At 42.4% G+C, this 27476-nt stretch overlaps 1 protein-coding gene across 4 annotated transcripts in view; it reads left to right on the top strand.

Annotated features, from left to right (window-relative positions):
* The window catches only part of KIAA1549L (KIAA1549 like), a 221903-nt gene that overhangs the window by 145222 nt on the left and 49205 nt on the right, over positions 1–27476 (top strand). For 2 of the 4 annotated variants that reach the window (XM_077321898.1, XM_077321902.1), the window contains exons 14-16: positions 3396–3419; positions 21251–21429; positions 23731–23948. In XM_077321898.1, coding sequence (XP_077178013.1) covers positions 3396–3419; positions 21251–21429; positions 23731–23948 — 421 coding nt within the window. The remainder of the gene's footprint in view (positions 1–3395; positions 3420–21250; positions 21430–23730; positions 23949–27476) is intronic. The other 2 variants (XM_077321900.1, XM_077321901.1) reach the window with 1 other exon arrangement.

The raw sequence follows: 27476 nt of genomic DNA, 5'->3' as shown, positions 1-27476 counted from the left end.
ATGCTGCGGGCTGTGTGATTAGTAGCGTACTGATACATTTAATAAGATTTGTATATTAATTCCCAATATTCTATGTGATGTTTTAATTCCCCCCCTCATTTTTGTTTGCTTAAGCTACTTGAGCTGTAAATGCTGTATATTGGAAACTAATACATGAAAATCATAGTAATATTTTAAAAATCTTCTATCTGATTAGCAGTGAATGTCCTCATTTCAAAACTTGCAGCCACATCTGAAATGTATAAATGGAACCTGCCGACCTTTGTTCTAATGCAGTTTCACTTAGTATGCTGACATTATAGAATAAGTGAATGCAGATGCCAAAGATTAGAAATTTGGGGTTTTGTCCTTTCCCCTAGAGAATACCTACTGAACACTGTAGTAGCCCCTATATAGATCAGTAGAACACTGCAGTAAAAAAATACTGCAGTAGTGCTGTGCATAGATTCGTGGTGACAAGCCCTTTGCTTACAGAACTGATGCATTTACAGCATGTGTTAACTAAACATAGTAGCTAGCTAACCTGTGGAATAATGCTAGATATATAACTGCGGAAACAAATTTTTATTCTAGCACAAGCTTTTGTGTACTGGAGCAATTCAGATGAAAGGAGTGTGTCTGTTAGTAGATATACAATTTAAAAAGCTACTAACAGCAGGCTCATGAAATGCAGGAAATACAAATGATTGTATAATTACAAATGGGACCCACAAGAAATTTGCAGGGAGCGTGAATCCTCCGGCCATTCCGCACAAGGACCAATGTTGCTAATTGCTTTCACAAAGCAGAAACACTATTTTAAATAGTGGAATCTCGGTGTTCCGCATACCTTCATTTGTAGTGGAATCCAGTAGCGTTTCCTTAATTCCCCACAGGTTTCCGGTCTCACAGGAATCGCTAGAAAGGAAGCGATTGTTTTCTGTGCTTGTTCCCGCCCCTGGCCGTCAATCAAACAGAATAGCCAATGGGCGGTTGTTATCATGCTCCCGAAAAGCACTAGTGCTGCAGGAGTGTTGCAGATTGCTCACGACGTCATGCGGAATGTAGTTTTAGTGGCGAAAACAAAATGTAAGACTAGTGCTATATTAAAGTCGTGCGGAATGCCCCCCCCCCGTTTGCCTGTTCCCCTGTTTGCCTCCTTTCTTCTCCCCTCTTTTCTAAACCGTCTTCCCCTCTTTCTCATCCCCTTCCCTTTGTTCAATCTTCCCCAACCCTTTTCTCTCCCACCCCTTTCTTCTTCTCTCCTCTGTCAGCCTATTCCCTCTCTATTTCTCTACCTCTCCTATTCTGATAACCCCCTTTTTCTTGCCCCCTCACCCTCTTGTTGCTATAATCCCCACCCCTCTCCCCCTTTACTTATTTTAATCTCCTGTTGCTGGTGGGAGCCTGCAAGAGGGGAGAAATCCCATCCTCCCCCCAACTTGAAGCCAGGTGTGGTTTCAGGATTCAACAGCTGCCACTGGGCCCAGCTGGGGCACCTGAAGCATCTGGAATGGCTCCCTTGTTGCTCAGCTAGGTACAGTTCCAGGCCTCTGGACTTGGGTATGGTGGTGATGTTTGGATGCTTCTCTAGGCCAGGAGCAGCTCCTGGATACCACTGCAACAGGGCCTGGGCCTGGAGCGGCTACCAAATACTGATGCTGCTGGCTCTGAAGAAGAAATGCAACTGCATCTGTTGGGGAGGGGATTTAAACTCCCAATGAATATTTTTTATTTCAGATTTTTCTGCAAGCCTGGGATTCCCAAATTTGCAGGAAAATCTCTTTAGTGTCATTGTGACTGATCCGCAGATTTAGATACCTTCAGATGTGGGCAGCACTTGAGAAACAGTTACACAGAAGTACAATTCAGATGTAAGGAAGAAAAATATAGAGCCCATTCACAACAAGTCTATGTAGTAGTATGCTATTTCTAGGTAACAGGTAATATTTTCTTAACTTCACTGTGAATATTGTTATCGAACTTATATCTTATGTTTTTTATGTTTTCTATAAACTACTCTGAGCTGCAAGGGGAGGGTAGTATATCAAAATGATATCCTTGCCATATTTCTCCCTAATATTTGGAAAAGCACCCTTTGGGTGGAGCGCTGTCCAGGACACATCCGGTGTCCGGCCTGCACTTCCGCCCACACGGGCCAATCCGGCCGTGACCCTGGAGCGCCCACCTTCAGAAGCTGGCTGGGAGCTGCGTGGCCACCCTTGCCAGCAGACACTGCCTGGCCACTGCCTTTCCACTCCTCCACTTCACTCGCTTCGCCGCCGGCCCGACCAGCAGCTGCGCCCACCTACCCAGCACCGTGCAGCTTCACCCAGAACCTATGGAGCCTGCCCACTCAAGCTGGGAGCGATGCATGCTCGCTGCATCGTGCCCACGTGCTCCCTGTCCTCCAAGGGCAGAAGAGGTGGTGGAGAGCCGCTACAGTGCAAGCTGCAAGCTGTGGCCACAGCTGCGAACCCCACTCCAGAGCGGGAGTGTCCAGCTGCCAATGCACAAGCTGCGATGCTGTCAATTGGCTGCCACTGGAGCCCTGCAATCAGCATCATGGCCCTGATTCTGAGGGCCAGAGAAGCTAGTGGTGGAGAGCTGAATAATGCGTTTGTCAATAATAAGTTTGTCACCCGGCGCGAAGCGCGCCTCTGACCCCGCCAGCCACTGGCCGCTTGCCCCACTGCCTTCTTTGAGGAGATGTTTGCTACAGGTCGGTAAGTCCACCACGTGCCTCCCCTGCCCTGCCACTGCTCCCACACATCAACTCCCCCCCCCCACCGCACTATCTTGCTAGCGCCTGCTGTGTTCCTGACTGCAGCAGGCTTATTTACTAGTATAATAATAAATACAAAATAAAAATAAATATTATAATGCCAAGAGTACCCGATTTACAAAAAGATATATGTTTCTGTCTAAATTGGGATCAAATGCAGAATTTCACAGCCATTACAAATGTCAAAGAACAACAAAATAGGGAAATTTATGTTATCACTAATTGTAAAATATCTTCATTCATTAATCACATTTAAATTTGTCATAATTACACATTGCCTTTCATTTCCTGTATTCCATGGTCCTTTGACTCTGGTATTTATGTTTTCTTCTTCTTTTTAACTATATAACTAACCTGTGTACGTTTATGCTATAATAAAAGCGTGTTAGTTTTTAAGGTGCCACAACACTCCTATTTATTTTGATTGTAGCTATTTTCATACTTTACATGTTTACTTTTTGAAGTGGAACCTGCATACAGTTTCTAGCAAATAGAATTTTAATGTTTAAAATGCAATCTATGTTTTAAGAATCCTTCCTGAAAGCATTTTAGAGACTATTGTCCATTTGCCTGTCTAATATATCATAGTGAGGACGTTATTTCTGTTTGTTTGTTTTTCTTTGACATTTAGGTTTTAAATCCTCAAAGAAAATTGGTAAGAAATTTTAGTTTCTTAATTAAAATTGTACTGATATTGCATTGACTCCACAGTGATCACAATTTTAATGTGCCTTTAAAATAATCTTAATGGCCATTGAAAATTCCTCTTATGTAGAAGGCCCTTATCTAAAAAAAAATAATAATCCCTTTGCATATGACAATGTGAAGGTGTAGATTATATTACTTTTCATATTTGTTATATGAAGGCCAGGATGATATAGTTGTTAGAATGCTGGACTAGCATCTGAGACACACACACATAGACAGACACATTTGGGGAAGGTTCTCAACCCTGTGTTAAGAAATTCCTGGAGATCTGGGGTGGAGCATGGGAAGGACAGAGTTTGAGGAAGGAAAGAGCTCAGCAGGAATATGATCCCATCCAGCCCAACTTTTGAAGCTGCCATTTTCTTCAGGAAGTTAAGCAGGGTTGGCATTGGTCAACACTGGGATGGGAAACCATCAAGGAAGTCCAGGGTCATTATTACCCAGAGGCTGGCAAAGGCAAGCCACCTTGGAATGTCTCTCACTGGCCCATTATGCACGGCCGCTGAAACGGCGACTTCGGGTCACAATGGAAAACGCGGAGGGGGAAGACGTGAAGCACACCGCTTATGCATGGGAGGGGGTGCAACAGCGGCAAAACCCAGAGTAACCGATTATGCATGCAGCGATTCCGCCGCCGCTTCTGGTTGCGCCCCGGTCACCCGGAAGCTGCGCTTTTTTCCGCGTTTCGCTGACGTGGCTTTTTCGGCGGCACGCACCGAAGCTGCGGCTGGTTGCAGCTGGCTCCGTGCGTTATCGATGATTTTAGTTGCTGCCATTCCACCCCGAATGTGCGTTATTCCCCCCGTGCATAATGGGTCACTGGGAAAACACAGCTGCAGTAGAAAGAGTCATAGTGCTGCCCATATTTGCCCCAGATTTCTCACCAGCTTTCTAACTGCCCTCAAATTCCTCACTGCCCTCCTGGATCCCTCCACTTGCTCTGGGGGGGCACTTTGGGAACCCCTAAAATAGATAATACCATCCACTTTGGGAACCCTGAAAATAGATAATATTGTAAGCTGCTTTAGGTTGCCATGGAGGGGGGAAAGCAGTGTATAAATACAAAATAATTGTTTGGGGTTACAGACATATGTGTTTTTCCTTTTTTTTTTTTTTTGCTCAAAGAAAGAATGGTTACAAAGAGTAGGAATATCTAAAATCTCAGAGACACTCCATCCAATAAAAGTACTTGAATATGGATCTTTATTAGGAATCTGCTGGGTATTATATAGTACAAGTCTAAGCAGGTCTGTTCAGAATCCTAATGGTCTACTTAGTGGAACTTACTTCCAGGAAAGCTTTCGTAGGAATGCACTGATAATTTGATTAGTACCAGGAAAGAGGAACTTGGTGGTGATTTGATTTGCTAGAGTGCATGTTTGCATAGTGGTGCATGAGTCCTTTATAACTGCTGGTGAGTATCTCTGAACTTTCTCTCAAAATGCTATTGTTGACTATAGAGATGGTGGTTCTCCTTTTTTCCTAGAAAGCAAAACAGGGAGAGATCTTTAAGTGATTCTATGGGATTCCTGTACACAAAATTGTGCAAGCAATATAGAAATAAGGCAACACATTATCCAGCAGGCTATATATGTGTTCATATGAATGTAGTTGACTCTGTGATATCATGTATGCAAACTGTCTATTTCCGTGGTGAGAACAGCTTGGAATGCTCAAAGGTGTGCATGTGAAGAGTTGCCTTGGCATGGAAATTAATGTTTCTTCCTTTGCATGCGTGGAAGCTATAATTAAATGAGAATATCCCAGCATGACAAAAAAAACTCCTGGCTTGTGCTGTATATCTTCTTCTGTCCTTGACAAAGTTCCAGGGTAGCAAAGGTAGGGCACACATTGATCCATTGTCAGGAAACCTTTTAATATATTGGTTTTTAAGATATATATTTTAAAGCTGATGAAGAAATAAAATCTGAAAGCTGGAATACATCTCTTTGCTATTCATTTTGGTAGATTTAGAGACTAGAATTTAAGAATGGTTCATTAGTTGTCATAGCAACAAACCAATTTTAGGTCCTGTCCCTCTGACATTTAGATAGTGAGGAAAATGACAGCATTTGGTGGTTACTTATAAAGGATAAAACTGGCATTGTATAAAACTTGAAATTGTAGCTCTTTTCAAAAGCTTCCCATATTAGTCACACAGCATGCTCTGCTGGCACCTGCACGTGGTCAAATAGTAGACGTATAAACTGTTAGAAGCAGTGATGATTGACTGATAGAACTAGTGTTTTGAAAGAATTGGCCTGTCACTGATAGTTAAGGTTGTATAAAGCCCTTAATATAAAATGAATTGAGATCCCCATCTTTTGTGGAGTAATGGCATAGATCCGCTCTTCATAGGCCACAGAGTTTCTTAGAATATTGTTGCTAATAAAAAACATTTGCTAGAGGCATATTTTAAATGCTTTAGACTGTGTTTTTTATTTTAAATGGTGTTTTCACAGTTGTCTTGAATTTCTGTAGCTTAGGCCAGGTTGCATAGCCCCTGAGACTTGGCCCCAGTTTACATGCTGGAAGAGAATGCCCCCCCCCCCCATCTTTAGGTATAAGACATAAAACCTAATCTGGGTACTTCATGCTATGACCCAATTGTGTGGAGTCTTCAGTTGTATGATTACAGTCTGTATTAACTAATGGAGGAGGCAAGGAACAATAGCTTTTCTTCCATGCACCTGTTGCAGCTGGGCCATTCTGCAGGCAGCATTTTGCATGAGTATTTTCTATTAGCAAACTTTCCTCCCTCTGAAAAATAGAAGCCCTTGGGCTACAGTTTCTAGAAGACAAACTGCAATTCTTTGACAGGAACCCTCTGTTCTCACATAATAGGATTTTTTCCCCTGAAGTGCTTTAGGCTCTTCTTGGGTTCACTTAGTGTTCTGCTAGTTACTGACAACCCAGTTGTCAAGGAAGGGAGAAGTTCCTACATTATGACCCAATTTAGATATTAAAAATAAATCTACATTGTTGCAGCCGAAGTGACTTGCAAATCATGTGCTTATGGACCTCAACAACTGTGATGCCTGGTGCTCCAAATTACTTAGTTTGGTGTATTGGTATCCTAGGAGTAGTGCTATAACATTTCTTGCTCATACGTTAATTTACTCCACATTTCACAGGATCATGAAGCAAGCTGCCAGAAATGCAAAAATGGAGGCTGGTATTATAAATGTACTAAGACTGGATCATATACCAGTCTTAGTACATTTTGGAAAGGTTTTTTACATAATCCGAAATGATGTCATAGCACTGTAAATTTATTCTGACATACTTTCATTGTATCTAGGGGTGTGCATAATTAAAATGGATTAATTTCAGATTCAGATTTGGGAAGGGCATGCTTTTTGTTACTCTGGGATTCTTACTATTTTGGGATTTGTTCAGGTCCTGAGAATTCAGGAACATTTTATCAATTTCCCCAATTCATATGGGAAGACCTGGTCCTTGAAACTGGAGACCATATGCTAATTTTTAAAAATGGTGCGTTTACATTTAATGTGACTAGAGATAATGATTTAACAGTGGATCAGATAGATGGGAGTCAATATTTCCTATAGAGAGCCCAGATCCACCTATAAGAAGTAATGCCATTATTTCTTACGGATGGTAGACCTGTCCTCAGAGGTCAGGTCGACATAGATAGGATCTACAGTCCCTTTAAATTTTCAAAAGTCATTATTATTTGTGAGGGTGGACCTGGCCTTTGATTAGGCTAGGGCAGAGTCTGCACTTACTTTGTTTATTCCATTGTCAATCCTGTTGAATTCAGATAGCTTTGAACTCGGATCTTCCTCTTCCCCCCCTCGCCATTGAAACAGGAAAGTCTTCTGCACGTGGTTAGGGTAGTTCAGAAGGGGGAGGGGAGCCAAGCCTCTTTCTTTGTTTTCTTGAAGGGTGGGGAGAGAGGAGCCAAGCAGGGAGCCTCTTTCTTTTCTTGGGGGGGAGGGGGAAATGATCGAAAAAGGCAGAGAAGGGAGAAAAAATCCAGACCGAGAGAAATTGAGAGAAATTAGGGGCTTCTCTTTTAAGGCAAATTTGTCACATGACCACCTGTGGCCAATCACGGGTCCTCTACCACGGAGGAGCGCCCCGATTCAAAACAATGTGATTTTATAATTTATTCAGGATTAAAAGCACTCTAAGATATTGCACAATAAAGGTAGGGTCACTCCGGATCAATCCTTCTTGCTGCAGAAGGACATTTTAAATTGCCCCAAATCCAAACGGAAATCACATTCTGTGTAGAGGGCAGGGACTGAATCGATCTGGGGTTGGAGTAAAAGCTCTGTGCAGTTTACACCTAGGTCTTCCCTAGAAAATAATGGTCCTTTTAAATTTGAAGGGAAGAAGATGCCGCCAAACCACTATTTGGCAGACCAGCTACCTCTCTCTCCTCCCCATCTTGATACCTGAAATACTTCTAAACTGATGGGAAATACATTTTAATTATTCCAAGAATTTGGGAGGTTTTGGAAGATTTTAGCTATCCCTGAGCCAACTGAAACAACTAATTTGCAGTTTATTTTCAGTTCAAATATATCCAAGTGAATTTTCCCCCTGTCCCAGCCTCCATAGGGCAGGGAGGAGCTGGGCCTGGAAGATTGGGTTCTTCTTGTCCATATGGGCCCCCTCGGTCCCCACAGCGTGAAAAGGGAATGCGGAAGAATCCACGTTCCCTTAGTGCAGGGCTACTGAGGACCTGATCTGCACCAGGCCAGAGAGGATGCTGGCCTTAATGACTTAATGTGGTGACTTAATGTGGACACGGGGATTAGGCCTGCATCCATTTGAGCCCCCTCCCGGCCTTTTCCACTCTTGCAAAATTGGCCTGAGAGTTATATATGATATCTGGAGTCTATGGGGATGCTGGGTTAGTGCAAATTCTTTGACTGCTTGGTCAAAATAAGGGTGAATCGAGTACTATCTGAGAATAACAGCTGAAAAGAATTCTGAAAATAGCCAGATGGGACAATTAGTCATATACATTTATAGAAGCACAGTAACCTATGCTAACAAACATAATTATATTGTATGACGTAGGTTGATCTCGGAAGTAGTCAGAATGTGTATTATGCTTGAGTCAGTTTTATGTTACAATATACCAGAGGTATTTGGGCTAAAATGCCAGTGAACAGAAAGGAAACTGTGAGATACTCTTTTGGGCATTGTCTTCTATTAATTGGACATTTACTAGCAAAATAATACAATGGTCAAAAGAGACAAATTCTAACTATGCATGTGTTTTGCAGAATGCACATAAATCTGGAAGGTGTTACTAGGAATTCACAACTCAACATTTCTTTTCAGAGAAATCTATGGAGCAAATGATTTTATGTTGAAAAGTGACTGTGATTTTAATGCATGAGTGCTGGCGTAAGTGAATTCTTGCCCAAAATCCACCTTAACTAGGCTTTAGCTATTTCTGGTGTATTTTTCAATTCTTTATTATTGTCTACAATTGTGTACCTGGGAAAAGCAAAGGCCTTCTCATTGAAGAGGATCTCTCTCACACAGATTTGTACACACACCTGTTTCTGAGACCAAACATGGAAAAAGTTATCCATAAATCCACTCAGGGCCTTTTTTGTGTTTCCAGCATAGCCATCTTCCTTACAACTAGTGACCTTGGCTTCAAACTGTGTGTACTATTAATTGAGGGTTGGGGGTACATAACACTTTGCTGCACCCAGGAGGCAAAGCTTGTCTTAAAAAAACATCCTTTATCTAAAGAGTGCTAGTATGAATTTGTGGAGTATTTCAGGAAACTGTAGTTACTATAGGAACTGACTGATTTTCTTCTTTTCCATCCAAATAAATGTGGTAAATAGCATGTCTGAGCTTGGGAAAGAGTGGGATGGAATAATGATTATAAAAGGATGATCTAGGAGATTTTCCTGTTGGTAGGACTGGTGTTCTTATTAATGCCCTGGTTGACTCCTAGAAAGGGGAAATTATGCAGACTGTTGACACAATCTCTCACAGGAGCTCTCACGTGCTAGATCCCAGGCAGCCCCTTCATTTATGGAGGGGATATGGCAATGAAAAGGTGAGGGATGGCTAGAGCAACTGTGGAGGAAGATTTGGGCCAACTTTCATAGGAACTTGACAATAGCTCATTTTAAAGAATACTTTGTGGCAATGATGACAGTAACGAAACAATGCTTTTCTGCCATCATTACATCTGCACAGTGTAGTCTACTAGAGCTGTTCTGAATAGTCAGGGTCTGATTGGGATTTGGACTGCAGATGATGGTGGACTGCCTGGTGGCCTACTGTGACTGTTTAACTCGGCAGGTTGCTGAGAAAATCTCTGTACATTAGCAGTGACAGGGTCAGATGGTTCCAGGGTACTGACTTGTCCAGTTGTGTGGACAGCTGTGCCAGGGTGCTGACTTGTCCAGTTTATTCTGTCTAAGGATGCTGACAGGATCCTTGGAAGTTTGCCCTACTACCTGCTTGCATGACCCTGCCCTTCCTGGTTACTTAGATCTACTGGGGGAGGACTGGGTGATTGGGTTTGAGATGTAGTTAATGTTTCCTTAGAAGAAGGGATGAAACAAGCTATGGTGCAAGCACTTTAAAGCAGCCTGCCCTTAACCCAGTATATCTCAATAATTGTTGAACAATCTCAAATGTTCCATTCTTGAACAAGGTGATGGGGTGAGGGTGGGGGGTAAGCTGGACAACTCCAAGCCTTCCTGGATAAGTCACATTGTTTAAATCTCTTCCAGTCTGGTTTTAGGCCTGATTATGACTGTGAAACAGCCTTGGTCACCTTAGTGGATTACTTATGCCAGGAGATGGATAGAGGAAGTATAATTTATCTGTATTGTTTCTGTTCCCTATGTTTCATGTGAACTGCCCTGAGTCTCAGGGAACGGCGGTATATATATGTAATGAATAAATAAATAAAATTCTCTTGGTTCTCCAGGACCTCTCAGTGGCTTTCCATACAATTGATTATTGTATTCTTCTGGACCACCTTCTGGCCTGGATTGGGATGCACTGTTCTACAGTGGTTCCAGTCCTACCAAGATAATAGTTTTTTGAAAGTGGTGCTGGGAAAGACTGCTGTTCAGACCACAACGTTCCATCTAGCCTAATCTGCTCTTCAACATCTATATGAAACCATATGGTGAATACATCCAGGGGTTTGGGTTAGGTTGTGACCACTATGTAAGTGATACTCAGGTCTGTCTTGCATATCCTGCTGATCCCAGGGAGGCTGTAGAACCAGTGCCTAGAAGCAGATTTTGGGTAGATGCCAATAAATGGAAGCTTACATTTTACAAGATGGAAGTGGGCAGAAGGACTGACCTGGGAGTTAAGATATCCGCCATTTTGGATGGGTTTGCATTCCCCTTGAAGGAGCAAGTCTGTTGTGTGGGGTAGCTCTTGGACCCAGGTTTCCTGCTAGATAACCATGTAGAAGCTGTGGCTAAGAGTGCCTTTTACCAGCTTTGACTAGTTAGCCATCTGTGACCTTTTCAAGACAGAAATATATCTGGTGATTATGATGCATGCTGTAGTTACATCTAAGTTTAATTACTGCAATGCACTTTACGTGAGGCTACCTTTGAAACCTCTTGTGGTGCAGGGTGGTAAGGCAGCCGACATGCTGTCTGAAGCTCTGACCATGAGGATGGGAGTTTGATCCCAGCAGCGGGCTCAAGGTTGACTCAGCCTTCCATCCTTCCGAGGTCGGTAAAATGAGTACCCAGCTTGCTGGGGGGGGGGGGGGTAAAACGGTAATGACTGGGGAAGGGAATGGCAAACCACCCTGTATTGAGTCTGCCAAGAGGACATCACCCCAAGGGTCAGACATGACTTGGTGTTTGCACAGGGGATACCTTTACCTTCACCCTTGAAAAGTGTTTGGAAACTTCAGTTGATACAGAACACTGCAGCCAGGATGTTGACAGGAACCATATCAATACAAACCCGGCCCACCTATACAGACTTTGTTTCCAGGCACAATTCAAGGTACTGCTGTTGACCCACAAACCCTGCATATGAACCTGCCCATTATGGTCATTTTTGCAAGCTCTGTTTTGGGTGCCCATGCCTTCTGAGAATAGGCAGATGGCAACCTGGAAGAGGGCCTTCTTGGTCATGGCACCAAAACCATGGCACCAAAAGTTTTGTTTGGCATTCTTGTAATTTCCTTCTCCATAACTGGTGGTTTATGTTTTGTGTGTATTTGAACTGTTTTATATGTATTTCCCCCCTTCAAGGATCGCTGCCTTGTTGTGGCAAGGGGGCTTGCGTAGTTCAGTGAAGCTATGAGCTATGCCGTGCAGGGCCACCCAAGACGGACAGGTCATAGCTGAGAGCTCTGACAAAAGGTGATCCACTGGAGAAGGCAATGGCAAACCACTCCAGTATCTTTGCCATGAAAACTCTATGGACAGTTCCAATAGGTATAACGATATGACGCTGGAAGATGAGCCCCTCAGGTCGGAAGGTGTCCAATATGCTACTGGGGATGAGCAGACGGCTAGTACGAGTAGCGCCAGAATGAATGAAGCGGCTGGGCCAAAGCCGAAAGGACGCTCAGTTGTGGAAGTAACTGGTGGCGAAAAGACAGTCCGATGCTGTAAAGATTTTTATTCCATAGGAACCTGGAACGTCAGATCCATGAATCAAGGCAAGCTGGACGTGGTTAAACAAGAAATGAGAAGACTGAACATCGACATTTTAGGAATCAGTGAACTAAAATGGACAGGAATGGGTGAATTTAATTCAGATGACCATCAGGTATACTACTGTGGACAAGAATCTCGCAGAAGAAATGGAGTAGCCTTCATAATCAATAAGAGAGTAGGAAAAGCAGTCTTGGGATACAATCCCCAAAATGACAGAATGATCTCAGTTCGAATCCAAGGCAAACCATTCAACATCACAGTGATCCAGGTCTACGCCCGAACCACTGCTACTGAAGAGGATGAAGTTGATCAGTTCTATGAAGCCCTACAACACCTTCTAGAAGCAACGCCCAAAAATGATGTGCTTATCATCATGGGGGATTGGAATGCTAAAGTAGGAAGCCAAAAGATAACCGGGATAACAGGCAAGTTTGGCCTTGGAGTACAAAATGAAGCAGGGCACAGGCTGGTAGAATTTTGTCAAGAGAATACAATGGTCATAGCAAACACTCTTTTCCAACAACCCAAGAGACGACTCTACACATGGACATCACCAGACGGTCAACACAGAAATCAGATTGACTATGTGCTCTGCAGCCAAAGATGGAAAAGTTCTATCCAGTCAATAAAAACAAGACCAGGATTGTGGTTCAGATCATGAGCTTCTTGTTGCAAAATTTAGGCTTAAATTGAAGAAAGTAGGGAAAAGCACTAGGCCACTCAGGTATGAACTAAATCATATCCCCGACGAATACACAGTAGAGGTGACAAATAGATTTAAGGAATTAGATCTGATAGACAGAGTGCCTGAAGAACTATGGATGGAGGTTTGCAACATTGTACAAGAGGTAGCAACTAAAACCATCCCAAAGAAAAAGAAATGCAAGAAATCAAAATGGCTGTCTGAGGAAGCTTTACAAATAGCTAAGGAGAGAAGGGAAGTGAAAGGCAAGGGAGAAAGAGAAAGATACACCCAATTGAATGCAGAATTCCAGAGAAAAGCTAGAAGAGATAAGAATGCCTTCTTAAATGAACAGTGCAAACAAATAGAAGAAAACAATAGAATGGGGAGGACCAGAGATCTTTTCAAGAAAATTGGAGATATGAAGAGAACGTTTCATGCAAAGATGGGTATGATAAGGGACCAAAATGGTAGGGACCTCACAGAAGCAGAAGAGATCAAACAAAGGTGGCAAAATTATACAGAAGAACTATACAAGAGCGAGCTTAACATCCCTGATGACCACAATGGGGTAGTTACTGACCTGGAGCCAGACATCCTGGAATGTGAAGTCAAATGGGCCTTAGGAAGTCTGAGCAACAATAAAGCTAGTGGTAGTGACAGCATTCCAGTTGAACTATTCAAAATCTTAAAGGACGATGCAGTAAAAGTGCTACACTCAATATGCCAGCAAATTTGGAAAACTCAACAATGGCCACAGGATTGGAAAAGGTCAGTTTACATTCCAATCCCAAAGAAGGGCAATGCCAAAGAATGTTCAAACTACCGCACCATCGCACTAATTTCTCATGCTAGCAAAGTTATGCTCAAAATCCTACAAGCTAGGCTCCAGCAATATGTGGACCGAGAACTTCCAGAAGTACAGGCAGGATTTCGAAGAGGCAGAGGAACTAGAGATCAAATTGCCAACATATGCTGGATCATGGAGAAAGCTAGGGAGTACCAGAAGAACGTCTACTTCTGCTTCATTGACTATGCTAAAGCCTTTGATTGTGTGGAGCACAACAAATTGTGGCAAGTTCTTAAAGAGATGGGAATACCAGAGCATCTTATTTGTCTCTTGAGAAATTTATATGCAGGTCAAGAAGCAACAGTGAGAACTGAACATGGAATCACTGACTCGTTCAAAATTGAGAAAGGAGTTCGGCAAGGCTGTATACTGTCGCCTTGCCTATTTAACTTGTATGCAGAGCACATCATGAGAAATGCGGGATTAGAGGAGTCACAAATTGGGATCAAGATTGCAGGGAGAAATATCAACAACCTCAGATATGCAGATGATACCACTCTAATGGCAGAAAGTGAAGAGGAACTAAAGAGCCTGTTGATGCGGGTGAAGGAGGAGAGTGCCAAAGTTGGCTTGAAACTCAACATCAAGAAAACAAAGATCATGGCATCCGGCCCTCTCAATTCCTGGCAAATAGAAGGGGAAGAAATGGAGATAGTGACAGATTTTATTTTCCTGGGCTCCAAGATCACTGCAGATGGGGACTGCAGCAAAGAAATTAAAAGACGCTTGCTCCTGGGGAGGAAAGCTATGGCAAATCTAGACAGCATCCTAAAAAGCAGAGACATCACCCTGCCAACAAAAGTGCGTTTAGTCAAGGCTATGGTCTTCCCAGTTGCAATGTATGGCTGCGAAAGTTGGACCATAAGGAAGGCCGAGCGTCAAAGAATTGAGGCTTTTGAACTCTGGTGCTGGAGAAGACTCTTGCGAGTCCCTTGGACTGCAAGGCGAACAAACCAGTCAGTCCTAGAGGAGATCAGCCCTGACTGCTCTTTAGAAGGCCAGATCCTGAAGATGAAACTCAAATATTTTGGCCACCTCATGAGAAGGAAGGACTCCCTGGAGAAGAGCCTAATGCTGGGAGAGATCGAGGGCAAAAGAAGAAGGGGACGACAGAGAATGAGGTGGATGGATGGAGTTACTGAAGCAGTAGGTGCAAACTTAAATGGACTCCGGGGAATGGTAGAGGACAGGAAGGCCTGGAGGATCATTGTCCATGGGGTCGCGATGGGTCGGACACGACTTCGCACATAACAACAACAACAATATGTATTTCAATATATGTTTGGGAGAGAGGGCTATATTAATGGTTTTATAATGTACTATGGGAGGATGTGGGTTCATGCCTTTGTAGAGCTAATGTACCATAGAAAGTATACAGAAAATATTTTTGTCAGTATATTAGCTCAATTCATTTTAGCTCAATAAAATCAGAGTCCAGTAGCACCTTTAAGACCAACAAAGATTTAATCAAGGCATGGGCTTTCGAGTGCAAGCACCCATCTTCAGACTATGATCTTCTTACATGACAGGGAATATATAGCAAAAATCAGTTCTGGTACATCTGTGTCACAACCAGATACAGCCAATACAACCAGATACAGCACTCGAAAGCTCACGCCTTGATTAAATCTTTGTTGGTCTTAAAGGTGCTACTGGACTCTGATTTTATTGTGCTACTTCAGACCAACACGGCCACTCATTTGAATCTTTCATTTTAGCTGTGACCATTGAATTTCCCCCATGAGACAGCCACCCCGAAGGATTGGACTGCCATTATGCACCCGATATAGCTATGGATGCTGGACATGTTTTTTATTTTTTATTTTAAATCGAGTGGCTTCCTGTTCTTGCAGTAGGTGCTATGAGGCTTGGCTATGAGTACCTTAAAGTCAGATGAAGGAATTCTGTATTCCTGCATTGCACTTGTTCTGGGGTTAATATATATTTAAACAGTCTAATGTATAACAACAACAACGATGATGATAATGATGATGATTTGTAAAGTACCTACATCAAAGCACTGCCTAAAAATCAATACAGACAAACCCTGTTTAGAGGCTTTCAGTTTTTAAAAGGTAGAGAAAATGAGAGGGGGAAGGGAAAGATACCAAGAACCAGATGGATTTCTATCTTTAGTACATATAAGGCTTACAGTATGTCTGTGAAAAGTGAGGTGACAATAGAAAATGGTGTGAAGTTCCTAGTCAAAGAATAGCTGAGAAAATTTGGAAACTAGCGTTTCTGGAAAAATTAAGTTGTATATTGCTGACATTTCCAAAGTTTCAGAGTTACACCAATGTGTAAAAACACTAATGATTCTCTTTCATGTCTCTGTATGTGTGTGTGCATGAGTATTTTTCAGCATTGTTATACTTTAGCAAGTTGAAATTTATCTACATACATAGTCTAAGGTTTTTGATCAGTAGGGTGGTTTGGGATAAGATATTTTTATGCATTTTGCTCAAAGCTCTGGACACAGAGCCTATATCAGAAAAGTGCAAACCAAAATGAACAAGTAATGAAATAAGGAATTAACTTTACATATTTAAGCTAATCACATTTGAGGTATGAGAGGTTTATTGCAATTTAGAAAAAAAGACAAGCCCTGTGCTTCAACAGATGGGGAGGGACAGTTTCCAATGGCTGTCAGTAGATATCCTTGTTCATAGACATAGTACTATACTTGTTTTATAGGCATTGCTAGCTGCCTCTGAAAATCACCCTTTCCCTACCTTTCATTCATCAGTAATGTGGAACTTGTCAAGAAGTTCAGTCCTGATCTAGCGTGAATAATAAAAGAGTTGTAATTTTTTTAAATATTATTTGTATTGGTATAATTCTCAAATACAGATTTATCTGTTTGCAATACGGATCTCTAAACACAGATAACAAGAAAAACTAGCTTATCTAACACATTCAAGAGTTGTATTAGATGGCACAATCTTACAGTGATGAAATTGTGGTCTGTAACTGAAGTGCTTTCTTCTTTGCTGTCCATTTGCAGATAAGCAGATCATAGTTAAGCCTGTTGTTCATTAGAATCCCAGCTAGTCTCTCCCCTCATCATCATCATTTGATTTATAGATTGCCCCTCACAGTATAGCTGTGTCAGGGTGGTGTACAAAGAATAAAGACCAGCTGATAGAACATAAAACAACAACTAATAGTAGAAAAACAATAATTAAAAAGTTAAAAGAATTAGAAGTTGCTGCCTGTATGTTGTTATAAGCAATTCAGCTAGATTCTTAGATTATTTGTAATTCTCTGGCTAACTGAAGTCAGAAGATGATGAGTAGCCACTCAGTATGTGTTCTTACTAGAACCCTCTAGAAAATCACCTCATCACTCCTTATTTATTATATATTTATATACCGCCCTCCCCGAAGGCTCACCCTTCTGATTCTCACCCTCCCATTCCTGTGCCTCACAGGTTCTCATGATGAACTAATTAACTCATTCCTTTCTCTGGCTTTGAAGATGATAAGATACCTGTAGATTGAGAAGCCCAATTAATAACAACTGCAAGATATAATGATTTTGTTAGTATGTACATGAACCTTATGGGATAAATCAGGGCTGATTTGCCTCACAGAGTTCCTTACTAAACATTATCCATGTTTTTGCTTGTTAATCTGTTTTAAAAGGATTTGGCAGAGTTATGGTCATGTGCTGTCTGATATTTATGTAAGTTCTACAGCTTCAAATATGTTAACAGTAGTTTAAAAAGAAAATAGAAATGGGTAAGACATGTTTATTTGAACAGAAACCATTTCTTCTCTTGATAGGAGCATGCTGTACAGTATTTTAAACCGCTCCGCGGGAGCGGCATAAATAAAACAGTAAGGGCTCTGGCGGAGGGCCCTGTCCGGGATGAGGAAGGGTAGCCATTGGCCCCTTCCCCTGGAATGGCAAGTGGCGCGCCTGCCGATTGGGCCCTCCGCTTGCCATTCCGGCCCCAAGGGCCCAATCAGCCCCTTGGCAACAACCCGCCTCCCCCCCAAACCGCCGCCTTCTATGCACGCCACCATTGCTGGCCGCCGCTCCAGCCGCCGGCGACCGCCTCCACATGCCTTCCCGCCTCCCCTTTCAAAGCCCGCTCTTCAGCGCACCCTTACCAGCGGCCTTTGAAGCCACGCTAACAAAATTCTTCCTGCTATTCTTACTTGAGTGGCAACAGGCAAACAGGTTAGGTTCCCGGGACTGCTGCACAGCCATGGTCTGTCGGCTCCATTTGAGAAACTCCTCTGCTCGGCCCCCACGTGCCTTCCTGGTCCGCTTTGAGGTGTCTTCCCTGTTTGCGAGAGCTGGCCAGGTTGTTTCAAAATCAGCTCTGGTTAATGCTGCCCCTCCCCCCATGCTTCAAGGCCATCTCTCTTGCCTCATGTTGGACTCAAGAGCTCCCCTTGCAAGACCGGGAAGCTGCCGGTTGCTGCTTTTTTTTTTCTCCGGCTCTCCAAGCTGTACTTTGCAGGCTCCCAGAAGAGGCAAACGGGCTGCTAATGAGGAGGCGGGGACTTCACAGCTACACGTGAGGAGGCAGCGATTTAACCCCCACTCCCCCGGCCAAACAAACATACAATGACTTAAGTAAATCACTAACAGGGAACCTGCCGGTTGCTGCTTCTTTGTCTCTCTGCTTGGGAACTGTAGCTTGCAGGCTCCCGGGAGAAGCGCACGGGGTGCTAATGAGGAAGAACTACATTAGAAGTTTCACGAAGCCTGTGGAATGTACTGTGTCCACCAACACCTTTTAGCAATCCTGTGCAGAGGTCTGGAGATGTCCCGAGCACAGCATTCATGGAGGGCTCTCCTGTGCCAAGTCTTCATCTCCTGGGACATTCCCTAGAAAAGCCTGGAGGATTTCTGCCTGTAGCTTTCAGGCCTGCATACAAGACAGTAAGTTCTGTCCCAGCCTAACATACCCCCCCCCCAAGTCTCCAGAGAGGCCACCCACATCCACTCCTCAGAGCCTTTGCCAGCCTGCCACCTTCTGTATTGCTGCGGCCAGGAGGGGGATGGAGGCAGGCCCTGGGTTTGCTTCTGGCCCAGGGGGTAAGGATTCCTTCCCCCCTTCCTTTCTCCCTACCTTCTATCCATCCAGACCTCCCTTTATCTCCATTCTTCCTCCCTTCCATCCATTTCTCTTCTGCCTTTCTTTCTCCCATTGCTTCATCTCCTTTCTCCCCTTCTCTCTCTCTTTCTCCCTTTCTCTATGCCTTCCTTCCTTCCTTCCTGCCTGCCTGCCTGCCTGCCTGCCTGCCTCCCTCCCGTGTCCTCGCCACTGCATCTTCCTGCTCCCTTCCTTCACACCCAGGACTTTTAAGCCAAACACTCACCCATCACACCATGCTAGCGCCCGTTGTATTTAAGCGTACAACGGGCTTCAGTTCCTAGTCTCTATATAAGATTATTATTTCACTGTGTTTAAATTTGTCCATTTCTTTTCTGAAAATTCTTTAAGAAGATTGATTTTTATATACAATTACACAAATCCAAAGGGCATTGTGTAGGAGAAGCCTGACATGGCTTGTATATGTTTCAGTCGTTCAAATAACTTCTTATAGACCATTGTACCATTTTGAAAATGATATAATTACATGTGAGTTATTAAGTTTTACAAAATTCGCTATTCTGTCTTGTTAGATGGGGTTACATTTCCAAAATAAAGTAAATTTTATGTGTCTTCTAAACCTTAGAGCAGGCCTTCTCAACCAGGGTTTTGTGAAACCCTGGGTTTTCTTGACAGCCCTGGAAGGTTTACTGAATGGGTGGAAGTTAATTAATTTTTAATATATTTAATTTTGTTGAACATTTATCAGGTGATATGGACATATCAACCCCTCTCCCAAAATGGCCAATAATGGGCCTGGACAGAGTGGGAAGGGGAGGGGCCCTGGGTGAGAGTGTACACAGCTATGCTTCCCAACCATATTCTGCACGATTGGACCACTAGGGTTTCTCAAAACCTGAAGAATGTTTCAGGGGTTTCTCAAGGGTAAAAAGGTGAGAAAGATTGTCTTAGAGAGTGAAGCATTTGTTAGCTTGAATAAGATAAATAATATAGGATAAAAATATGATTCAGCCTTTGAACATATTTTTTTTAATAAGAGACTTCATCTAAGTGCTAAAGAATTTGTCTGTCTGTCTGTTTATTGTTGGATTTATACCCCGTCACTTCTCCAAGGACTTGTGGTGGCTTACAATAAAAAAATTATTTAAATATATTTTTATTTTTCATAGATGATATAAGTGAAGCAAATATATAAGATGTGAGTTATTAAACATAAAATAGGTTATGCTGTATATGTTTTAGAATTAACCCCCTCCATAGAATGTCCCATTTTGTTTTATTTTCTTAAATAGTTCAGATAAGGGCCCATTGTTCTTGAAAGACATCTTCTGTTTTTCTGTTGACTAGCAGTGTCAGTTTAGCCATCTTAGCAAAGTCTGCCAGTTTATTCAATAAAAATATTGATAAAATCCCAATAAAAACTCCAACAACCCTCTAAGAATGGCAACCAAAAAACACCCTCTAACTCCAGAGCTGACTAACCAGGGTGGGGAGCTCTAGCCTGAGTGGGGACCTGGTTGATCTTACTCTGGCCTCAACCCAGGACTTAGCAGAAGAGCTCAGTTTTACAGTCCCTGCAGAACTGTGGCAACTGACTTTATCTTCTGCTTCCCCAAGTGGCAGCAGGTGATTTTTTAAAAAGTCTTCGCCATAGTGTTACTGGGAATTTTTGCAAATGTGATATAGCAACACAGGCATCATGTCCCTATGTCCCTTTCCCCAAACCTCCTGCAAGCTACCAGGCTGGACAACCCTACTTAGCGTAGGGAGTTATTTTAAGGGATTTGAAAGAGATACAGGCAATGTTTACTGTGTTGTGTACATATTTCTTTATCTCCCATGTATTCTGTTACCTCTTGTTTTGTAATTGATCCAAACTTACTTGAAATGGAATTTGGTGAATGTATGTACTTACTTTGAAGAACATATGTATTATGGATGACTAGTCTGAAGGCTTGTTCTGGGGCAGAATGAGAAGAATCATGAGACTGTGGCTGCTTTGTATCTGTGACTCATTCCTTCCTCTTCTTTGCTTTATGTTAGCATGGGGCTTTTAATCCCCAGATGTCTGTAACCCTTATCACTCAACAGCGGTGCATTTGCCACAGGGAAAGGGGAGAAGATTACATATTCTTGCCCCACTTCCACACATTTAGTCAAAAGTTTGAACAGTGTATACAAATCAAGCTGTCCAATCGTGTGGAAAGTCCCCATATACACCAATATATTTTAGACCTCTTCATGAATGCCTGTGAAATTTCTGCCTCTTTATCTCAATGATGCAGGATTTTTAAAAAGAAACAAATAATTCCTTCTGCATTGGAGTATATTTGCATGGGAAATAAAACCCACAACAAGTATCTGACATCTAAGTACTATGATTTCAAGGGTCCGGCTGTCAAGTATATAGCAAGCATCAGTCTTAATCTAATGCATGAATACATTTTTGTTTTTTACCTTATAGACCTCCCGCCATTCCAAAACTATATGCTAATTTAATCCCTATGTGTTTTAGTGCCTATAAGTGATGAAGAAGAGGGAGGCATGCTCTTTGACAGTGTTGCCAAGTCTTCCATTGATCCCTTTGACACATCCTCTGGATCTGTACAACTCATTGCCATAAAACCTGTAGCTTTGCCTCCTGTCCATCCAACATCAGATAGGAGTCAGGAAACTGCTATCCTTAACGGAGAGGTGAGAGCATATTCTACAGTTGATTTTATGTATTGATTTGTATATATATTGACAAGTCTATATAAAAATGTTCAGGCTTAAGGGACTATTGTGCTGCACGAAAAAAGTGGACGATTCCAAAATTGTGACGAAGGAGAGACAGAATCTATCCAGTGGCTTAATTAAGCATAAGAAGATAAAAAGTCTCTTATGTTATTGGGCATTGATGATGGGATCCATTAGGACATGAAACATTTTTTATAAACTTCTGGCACTCTTAATATATAAAAGCTACTACAAAGCAGTCTAAGAACAAGTGAAACCTTCACCTACAGGGCCTCACATTACAGGGAAGGGTATATATTTCTTTTGTATGTTTGAGGTCCAGTAAGGCATGAAAAGATGTGAAAACATTCTTCCTGCGTTGTGTTGCTTGTGCAAAGGCCAACCATTGTCACAGTATTTGTGCTGGATGGAAGTTAACATAGCCATAGATGAATCATGCAGTATTGCCTTCTACTTGCAACTGTTCAAAGTGGAAGAAATTGAGATAATGATCTTAAATAAATAAGATACAGACACGCCACAACAAAATAAGATACAGACACGCCCATGAAAGTACTGCTGAAGGTCTAACTACATATTATGCGTTTTTCAGGTCTGTCCTCAGAGGTTGTTGACAGACAAGGTCTGGGATTTCCATATTTCAAACACAGTTTCCAGGAACACAGGAGTCCCAATCATGTCAGACTGAATCACACATGGAGAAATGACATAAGCCTTCCCAACCCATAGGGCCTGTATTTGCCATATTGGGGAAATTTATCTTTAGGCTGGGAAAACAACATGAGGAGCAGAAGGCTTGCTCCCACTCATCAAAGTCCTGATCAGAATCAGCTTGTATGAACCTTGGAATTGAGTTCTAAGCAAGGAAACTTCATCTACTGACTGGGCCCAGTGATGAAACAATGGAAACTACAAATTATAGTTATGCATAAATTGACTAGATGAAACAATATGATACCTCTGTATGGGACCTTGTTGGGACTTCTGGACTTGGCTTGGTCCTGGGTCTGTCCAGAGAAATAGAGCTGAAGAATAACAAAACCGCCCTGAGCCATATGGAAGGGTGGTATAGAAATAAAATAAAATTAAAATAAAATAAAAACATTTGAGAGTATGCAGTTATTAGTTACCTTTGTGGATGAGGCACATTCCTTCCTCTTCTTTGCTCACAGCATTTTTGAGGTTTAAAAGAGAGTAATCTTTACTGGAAAGATTATTTACAAACATATGTTATATTCATCTGCTTCAGTCTCCTTACTAAAGCAGAGTACAAAAGCTTAAAAGTAGTTACAGAGAAATCACATTGCAAGCCTTTATGGCTGGGCTGCAAGCAGATTGCATGCCCACATAGCAGCAGATAGAGAGAGTCGAGCTTAATGATGGCTGCTTGCTTGCTTCAGCAGAGCACTTGGAGCTTCTCTTCCTTCAGAAAGAGGAAGTGGGTGGTAACTCACCTTAAAGAAAGGAATTGCCAGAGTATGTGCTTGGGGTTTTTTGCACTGCAACCTCACCAGTGACCACTTGATGCCACTAGTGAGCGTATGGGTACAGCTTAGCTGCTTAAACAGCTTAACAAAAGCCCTTCAAGGGTGACTTCACCAAATTATTTGCTGATTATAATTCTAATAGAACTCTTAGGCAAGAACACTGTCAAATTTCCCTGTTTCTTAGTATAAATACTATTGTGATTTATTGTGCTATTAGGGCTTAGCACAAGTAGTTCATAATTGTGTCCCATTTTAATCTCCATTACAGCCTATGGATCAGTTATGACAATTTTTTTAGAGGCTATCAATGTCTGTTAAGTAAGTTAAAATATAGTTCTAATATAACCCAACCTGTTCCTTCAGTTTCAAGAAGTAAGCTATCCATAGGCTATAAAAGTAATTGCCAAAAAAATCATGAATTCTACATCTAGCATTCAGTGGGGTAGCAAAAACAAAGTGTCTTGTAGCACATTAAAGATTAACATATTTGTTGTCTCAATATGATGATGTGGGCTCAGATGTTTATGGCACAATATATTTGTTTGTCTTTAAGATGCCACAGGTTGCTCCTTATGTTTACCCCCCCCCAAAAAAAATATTTCTAGGAAATTAATCATCTGAAAAATAATCCACTGTGATTAGATTAATTTTTATTCTATAGTTATGAAAGAGAAGGTGTGCATGCACACAACATACATGAAAACCAGTTTCTAACTTAAAGTTATTTAACTTGTGTTGGCATTTAAAATTTGTTTTTGCTTATTTTCAGGTTAACAAAGCCCTCAAGCAGAAGTCTGATATAGAGCACTATCGCAACAAATTGCGTCTGAAAGCTAAACGGAAAGGATATTATGATTTTCCTCAAGTTGATAACAATAAGGGTCTGGTAGAGAGGAAGAAATTGTATGAAAAAGCACAAAATGAGATAGATCATATTTTGGATCCTGATACAGATGGATCTTCCCCATTTGTAGAACCCAAAAACAGGTGAGTGTTTTTCCATTTTATATATATTTACCTATGTTTGACCCATAAGCCAAGTTTCTACCCCCCAAAATGGCAAATTATGATCTAAGAATCCCTATCAAACCATGTACCAAAATTCTTGAGAACCATGGGCCTCACAAAAATAGAACTATCAGTCATAATTTGGGAGTACAAAGACTTTAAGAGGAACAATTCTACAGGATAGTGAGAGAGATCCTTTCTACATCAGACCAAAATAATGATCTCTTTAAAGATAACAGTTCTGGGGAGGCCATTATATCTTGGGCCAAGCTAACAGCATTGTCATTCCAGCAGATGCAACATTGGAGGGGGGGGGGTGATTATGGGATACAGTCTTGTCTGATTACATAGTATTTTGGCATATATGTTGTGGAATGATAATGTGATATAATATTTATTTGCCTGGGAAGACTGTTTCCTTGTGTGTCATTTCCTCAAAAAGATTGGTGCTCTATTTATGACTGCTATATCATGATTCTAAGAATAAAATTGGAAAGGAATATGAATGTAGGTAAAATATTAGCTTTTATTATTGACCAGAATGGAACATATTGATTGATTTATATCCCACCACTTCTCCAGAGACTCGTGGCAGCTTACAATAATAAAACTTCATAGATTAATAAAACCCCAATAATCCCCCCTTTTGGTATAAGAAAAAGAATCATGACCTGTCCCAAACTGTGCTGTTTCTTGTACAGGATTTTTACACTATGAAAACTGACAGTGCAAGAACTTTCATGTACTAAACTTACAACCTAGAATCATAGAATCATAGAGTTGGAGGGTACCTTCAGGGTGACCTAGTTCAACCCCCTGCACAATGCAGGAACGTACAACTACCTGCCCACCCACAGTGATCCCAATTTTATGCCCAAGTAATTCCTCCCACCACCACAAATCTCCAGAATCCAGCCTGGCCTGAAAGAATTTCACCTACCATCCCACAGTGGCGATCAGCAATCCCCTGGGTATGCAAAGCAGGGCCACAAGAGACAAACGCTGGCACATCTATCAGCATTTCTGTCAGATTACTTTCTAGCCTCTGCTTTAAAAGTCCCAAAGAAGGGGAACCCACCACCTCCTGAGGAAGCCTATTCCACTGAGAAACCACTCCATCAGGAACTTCTTCCAGATGTTTAGCCAAAAATTCTTTTGAATTAATTTCAACCCTTTGGTTCTGGTCCGCCCCTCTGGGGCAGCAGAAAACAACTCTTCTCCATCTTCTATATGACAGCCACCAAGTATTTGAGGATAGTTATCTTATTACCTCTTAGTCATTTTCTATCCAGGCTAAACACACCAAGCTCCCTCAATCTTTTCTCATACAACTTGGTCTGCAAACCCCTCACCATTGTTGTAGCCCTCTGGTGGAAATGCTCCAATTTCTCTACATCTTTCTTCAGTTCTGGTGCCCAGTACTATACTTATTTTAATACAGCCCCAAATCCCATTTGTCTTTTTAGCTACTGAGTCACACTGTTGACTCATGTTCAGTGTCTGGTCTACTAAACCCCCCAGATCATTTTCACATTTACTGGTCTTGCCTATCCTATAGTGATGCATATGATTTTTTCCTACCTAAATGAAGAACTTTACATTTATCACTATTGATATTCATTTTAGTCTAGTTTTCTAGATCAGTGGTCACCAACCCCCGGTCCGGGGACTAATACCAGTCCATGGATCAGTCGGTACTGGGCCGCGGCTCCTCCTCATCCTCCTCCCTGGCTGCTGCCTTGGGGGCTGCCCTGCTACTCTGCCGCCGGCTCACCTTTGGTGCTCTCTAGTGGCTGCCATGGCTGGGGCTCCCCCTCGGCGTGGCACTGTGCAGCTGCTGCTAGCAGTGCCCCCCGAGTGGGCAGCGGGAAGTCAGAGGCACTGGCGGGAAAGCAAGTGAAGCAGGGGCTCAGGCGGTGGCGACGTCCCTCGGCAAAAGACTACTCACCCCGGGCTTCAGTAAAATTGTCAAGAGTTGACCAGTCCCCAGTGATAAAAAGGTTAGGGACCACTGTTCTAGATTATCTTATATTCTGATTCTGTCTTCTGCTGTCTTCTTGCTACCCCTCCCAGTTTAGTATCATCTGCAAATTCAATAAGTACCCTCTCTATTCCTTCATCTAAATCATTTATAAATATGTTGAACAACATAGGGCCAAGGAGAGATCCCTGAGGCACTTCACTCATCACTCCTCTCCAAGAAGATGATGAACCATTTACAAACACCCTTTTGGGTGCAATAAGTCAACCAGTTCTCGATTCACCTAACGGTAATAGGATCCATACCGTTTTTACCAACTTGTCAAATAGAATATCATGTTGACCATTATCAAAGCTTTACTGAAATCAAGGTAAACTATGTCCACAGCATTCCCCTGGTTTAGCAAGGTAGTGTGTGTGTGTGTGTGGGGGGGACCTGATCACATAACCCCAGAAACCTGCACCCGGTCTCAACCAAATGACTGGCAGAAGAGCTCTGTCTTGTAGGCACTTCACTGGGGAGGGGCCAGGACTGAAAAGGCCCTGTTTGAGGCCAGGTGTTTCTTCTGGGGCCCTAGGACCATCAGCAGATTCATACCTGCAGATCAAAGATCAAATTGAGGGTATGGCCAGCCTGATGGGTGGGACCAGCAACACATTGTGAGAACCCCAGCATTGCCATAGCCGACACAAGGTCCTGGCCAAGTTCCAGGGATGACAAGTCCACATGAACATTGCAGCACCCAGACAGCTGCTGCCTCCAGCAGGTCCAGCAGGGTTTCCAAAGTCTCCTTATTACTCAAGAGCACATATAGTGATCTGAATAGGTCCCGAATCAGAAGCAGACTTTGCCTTGCAAAGCCACTGTTTATATTTGTTTTTTTTTTGGGGGGGGGGGGCTATGTGATGGGAACAAGATGTAGTACAAGATGGAATTTTCCATGGGCAGGATGTTGGGAAATGGCCTATGCAGGTCAGGAGATGGATAGACAAAGGACCTAATGGTATAATGAAAGGGAACCATCACATCATAATGGGTCTACCTGCTGGACTATGGGGGGATGATTTCCCCTGGCAGATGGGCCAAGAGTGAGTAGAAAAAGGAGACTGCCAGACAGTCCCTAGGCTAATAGGATGTTACCAGCCACTTGATCAGCAATACAATGGGGTGCGTGTGTGGGGAAACAGAGGAGCTCAGCTGAATCTGTCATACCGAACCTAAGGACAGGCTAGAGAGGGGGGTTTGCCAAGATGGAGTCTGGCCCAGCAGGGTCTTGGCAGACTTTAACAGTACCTGGCTTTGGCACAAGCCTAGACTATGGAGAAGTTCCACTGGTTGTGGAAGACAGTGAGCCAGTCTGTAGGGCAGGTTCCTGCCATACGTAACACTTGCCACAGTGTATTGCTGTGGGGCTGGCTTTTCTATAATGGTAACCATTGAATCCAATGCAGTGAATGGACCTTTCAAATAACATGAAATGTTGCTGGGCCACAGCCTTGCATTTCACAATAGAAGATGCAGCAGTT

Source organism: Paroedura picta, chromosome 2 (genome assembly GCF_049243985.1).
Source record: "Paroedura picta isolate Pp20150507F chromosome 2, Ppicta_v3.0, whole genome shotgun sequence".
Classification (NCBI taxonomy): Eukaryota; Metazoa; Chordata; class Lepidosauria; order Squamata; family Gekkonidae; genus Paroedura; species Paroedura picta.
Note: the sequence above shows the minus strand (reverse complement) of the source record. Positions and strands in the feature narration are given on the sequence as shown.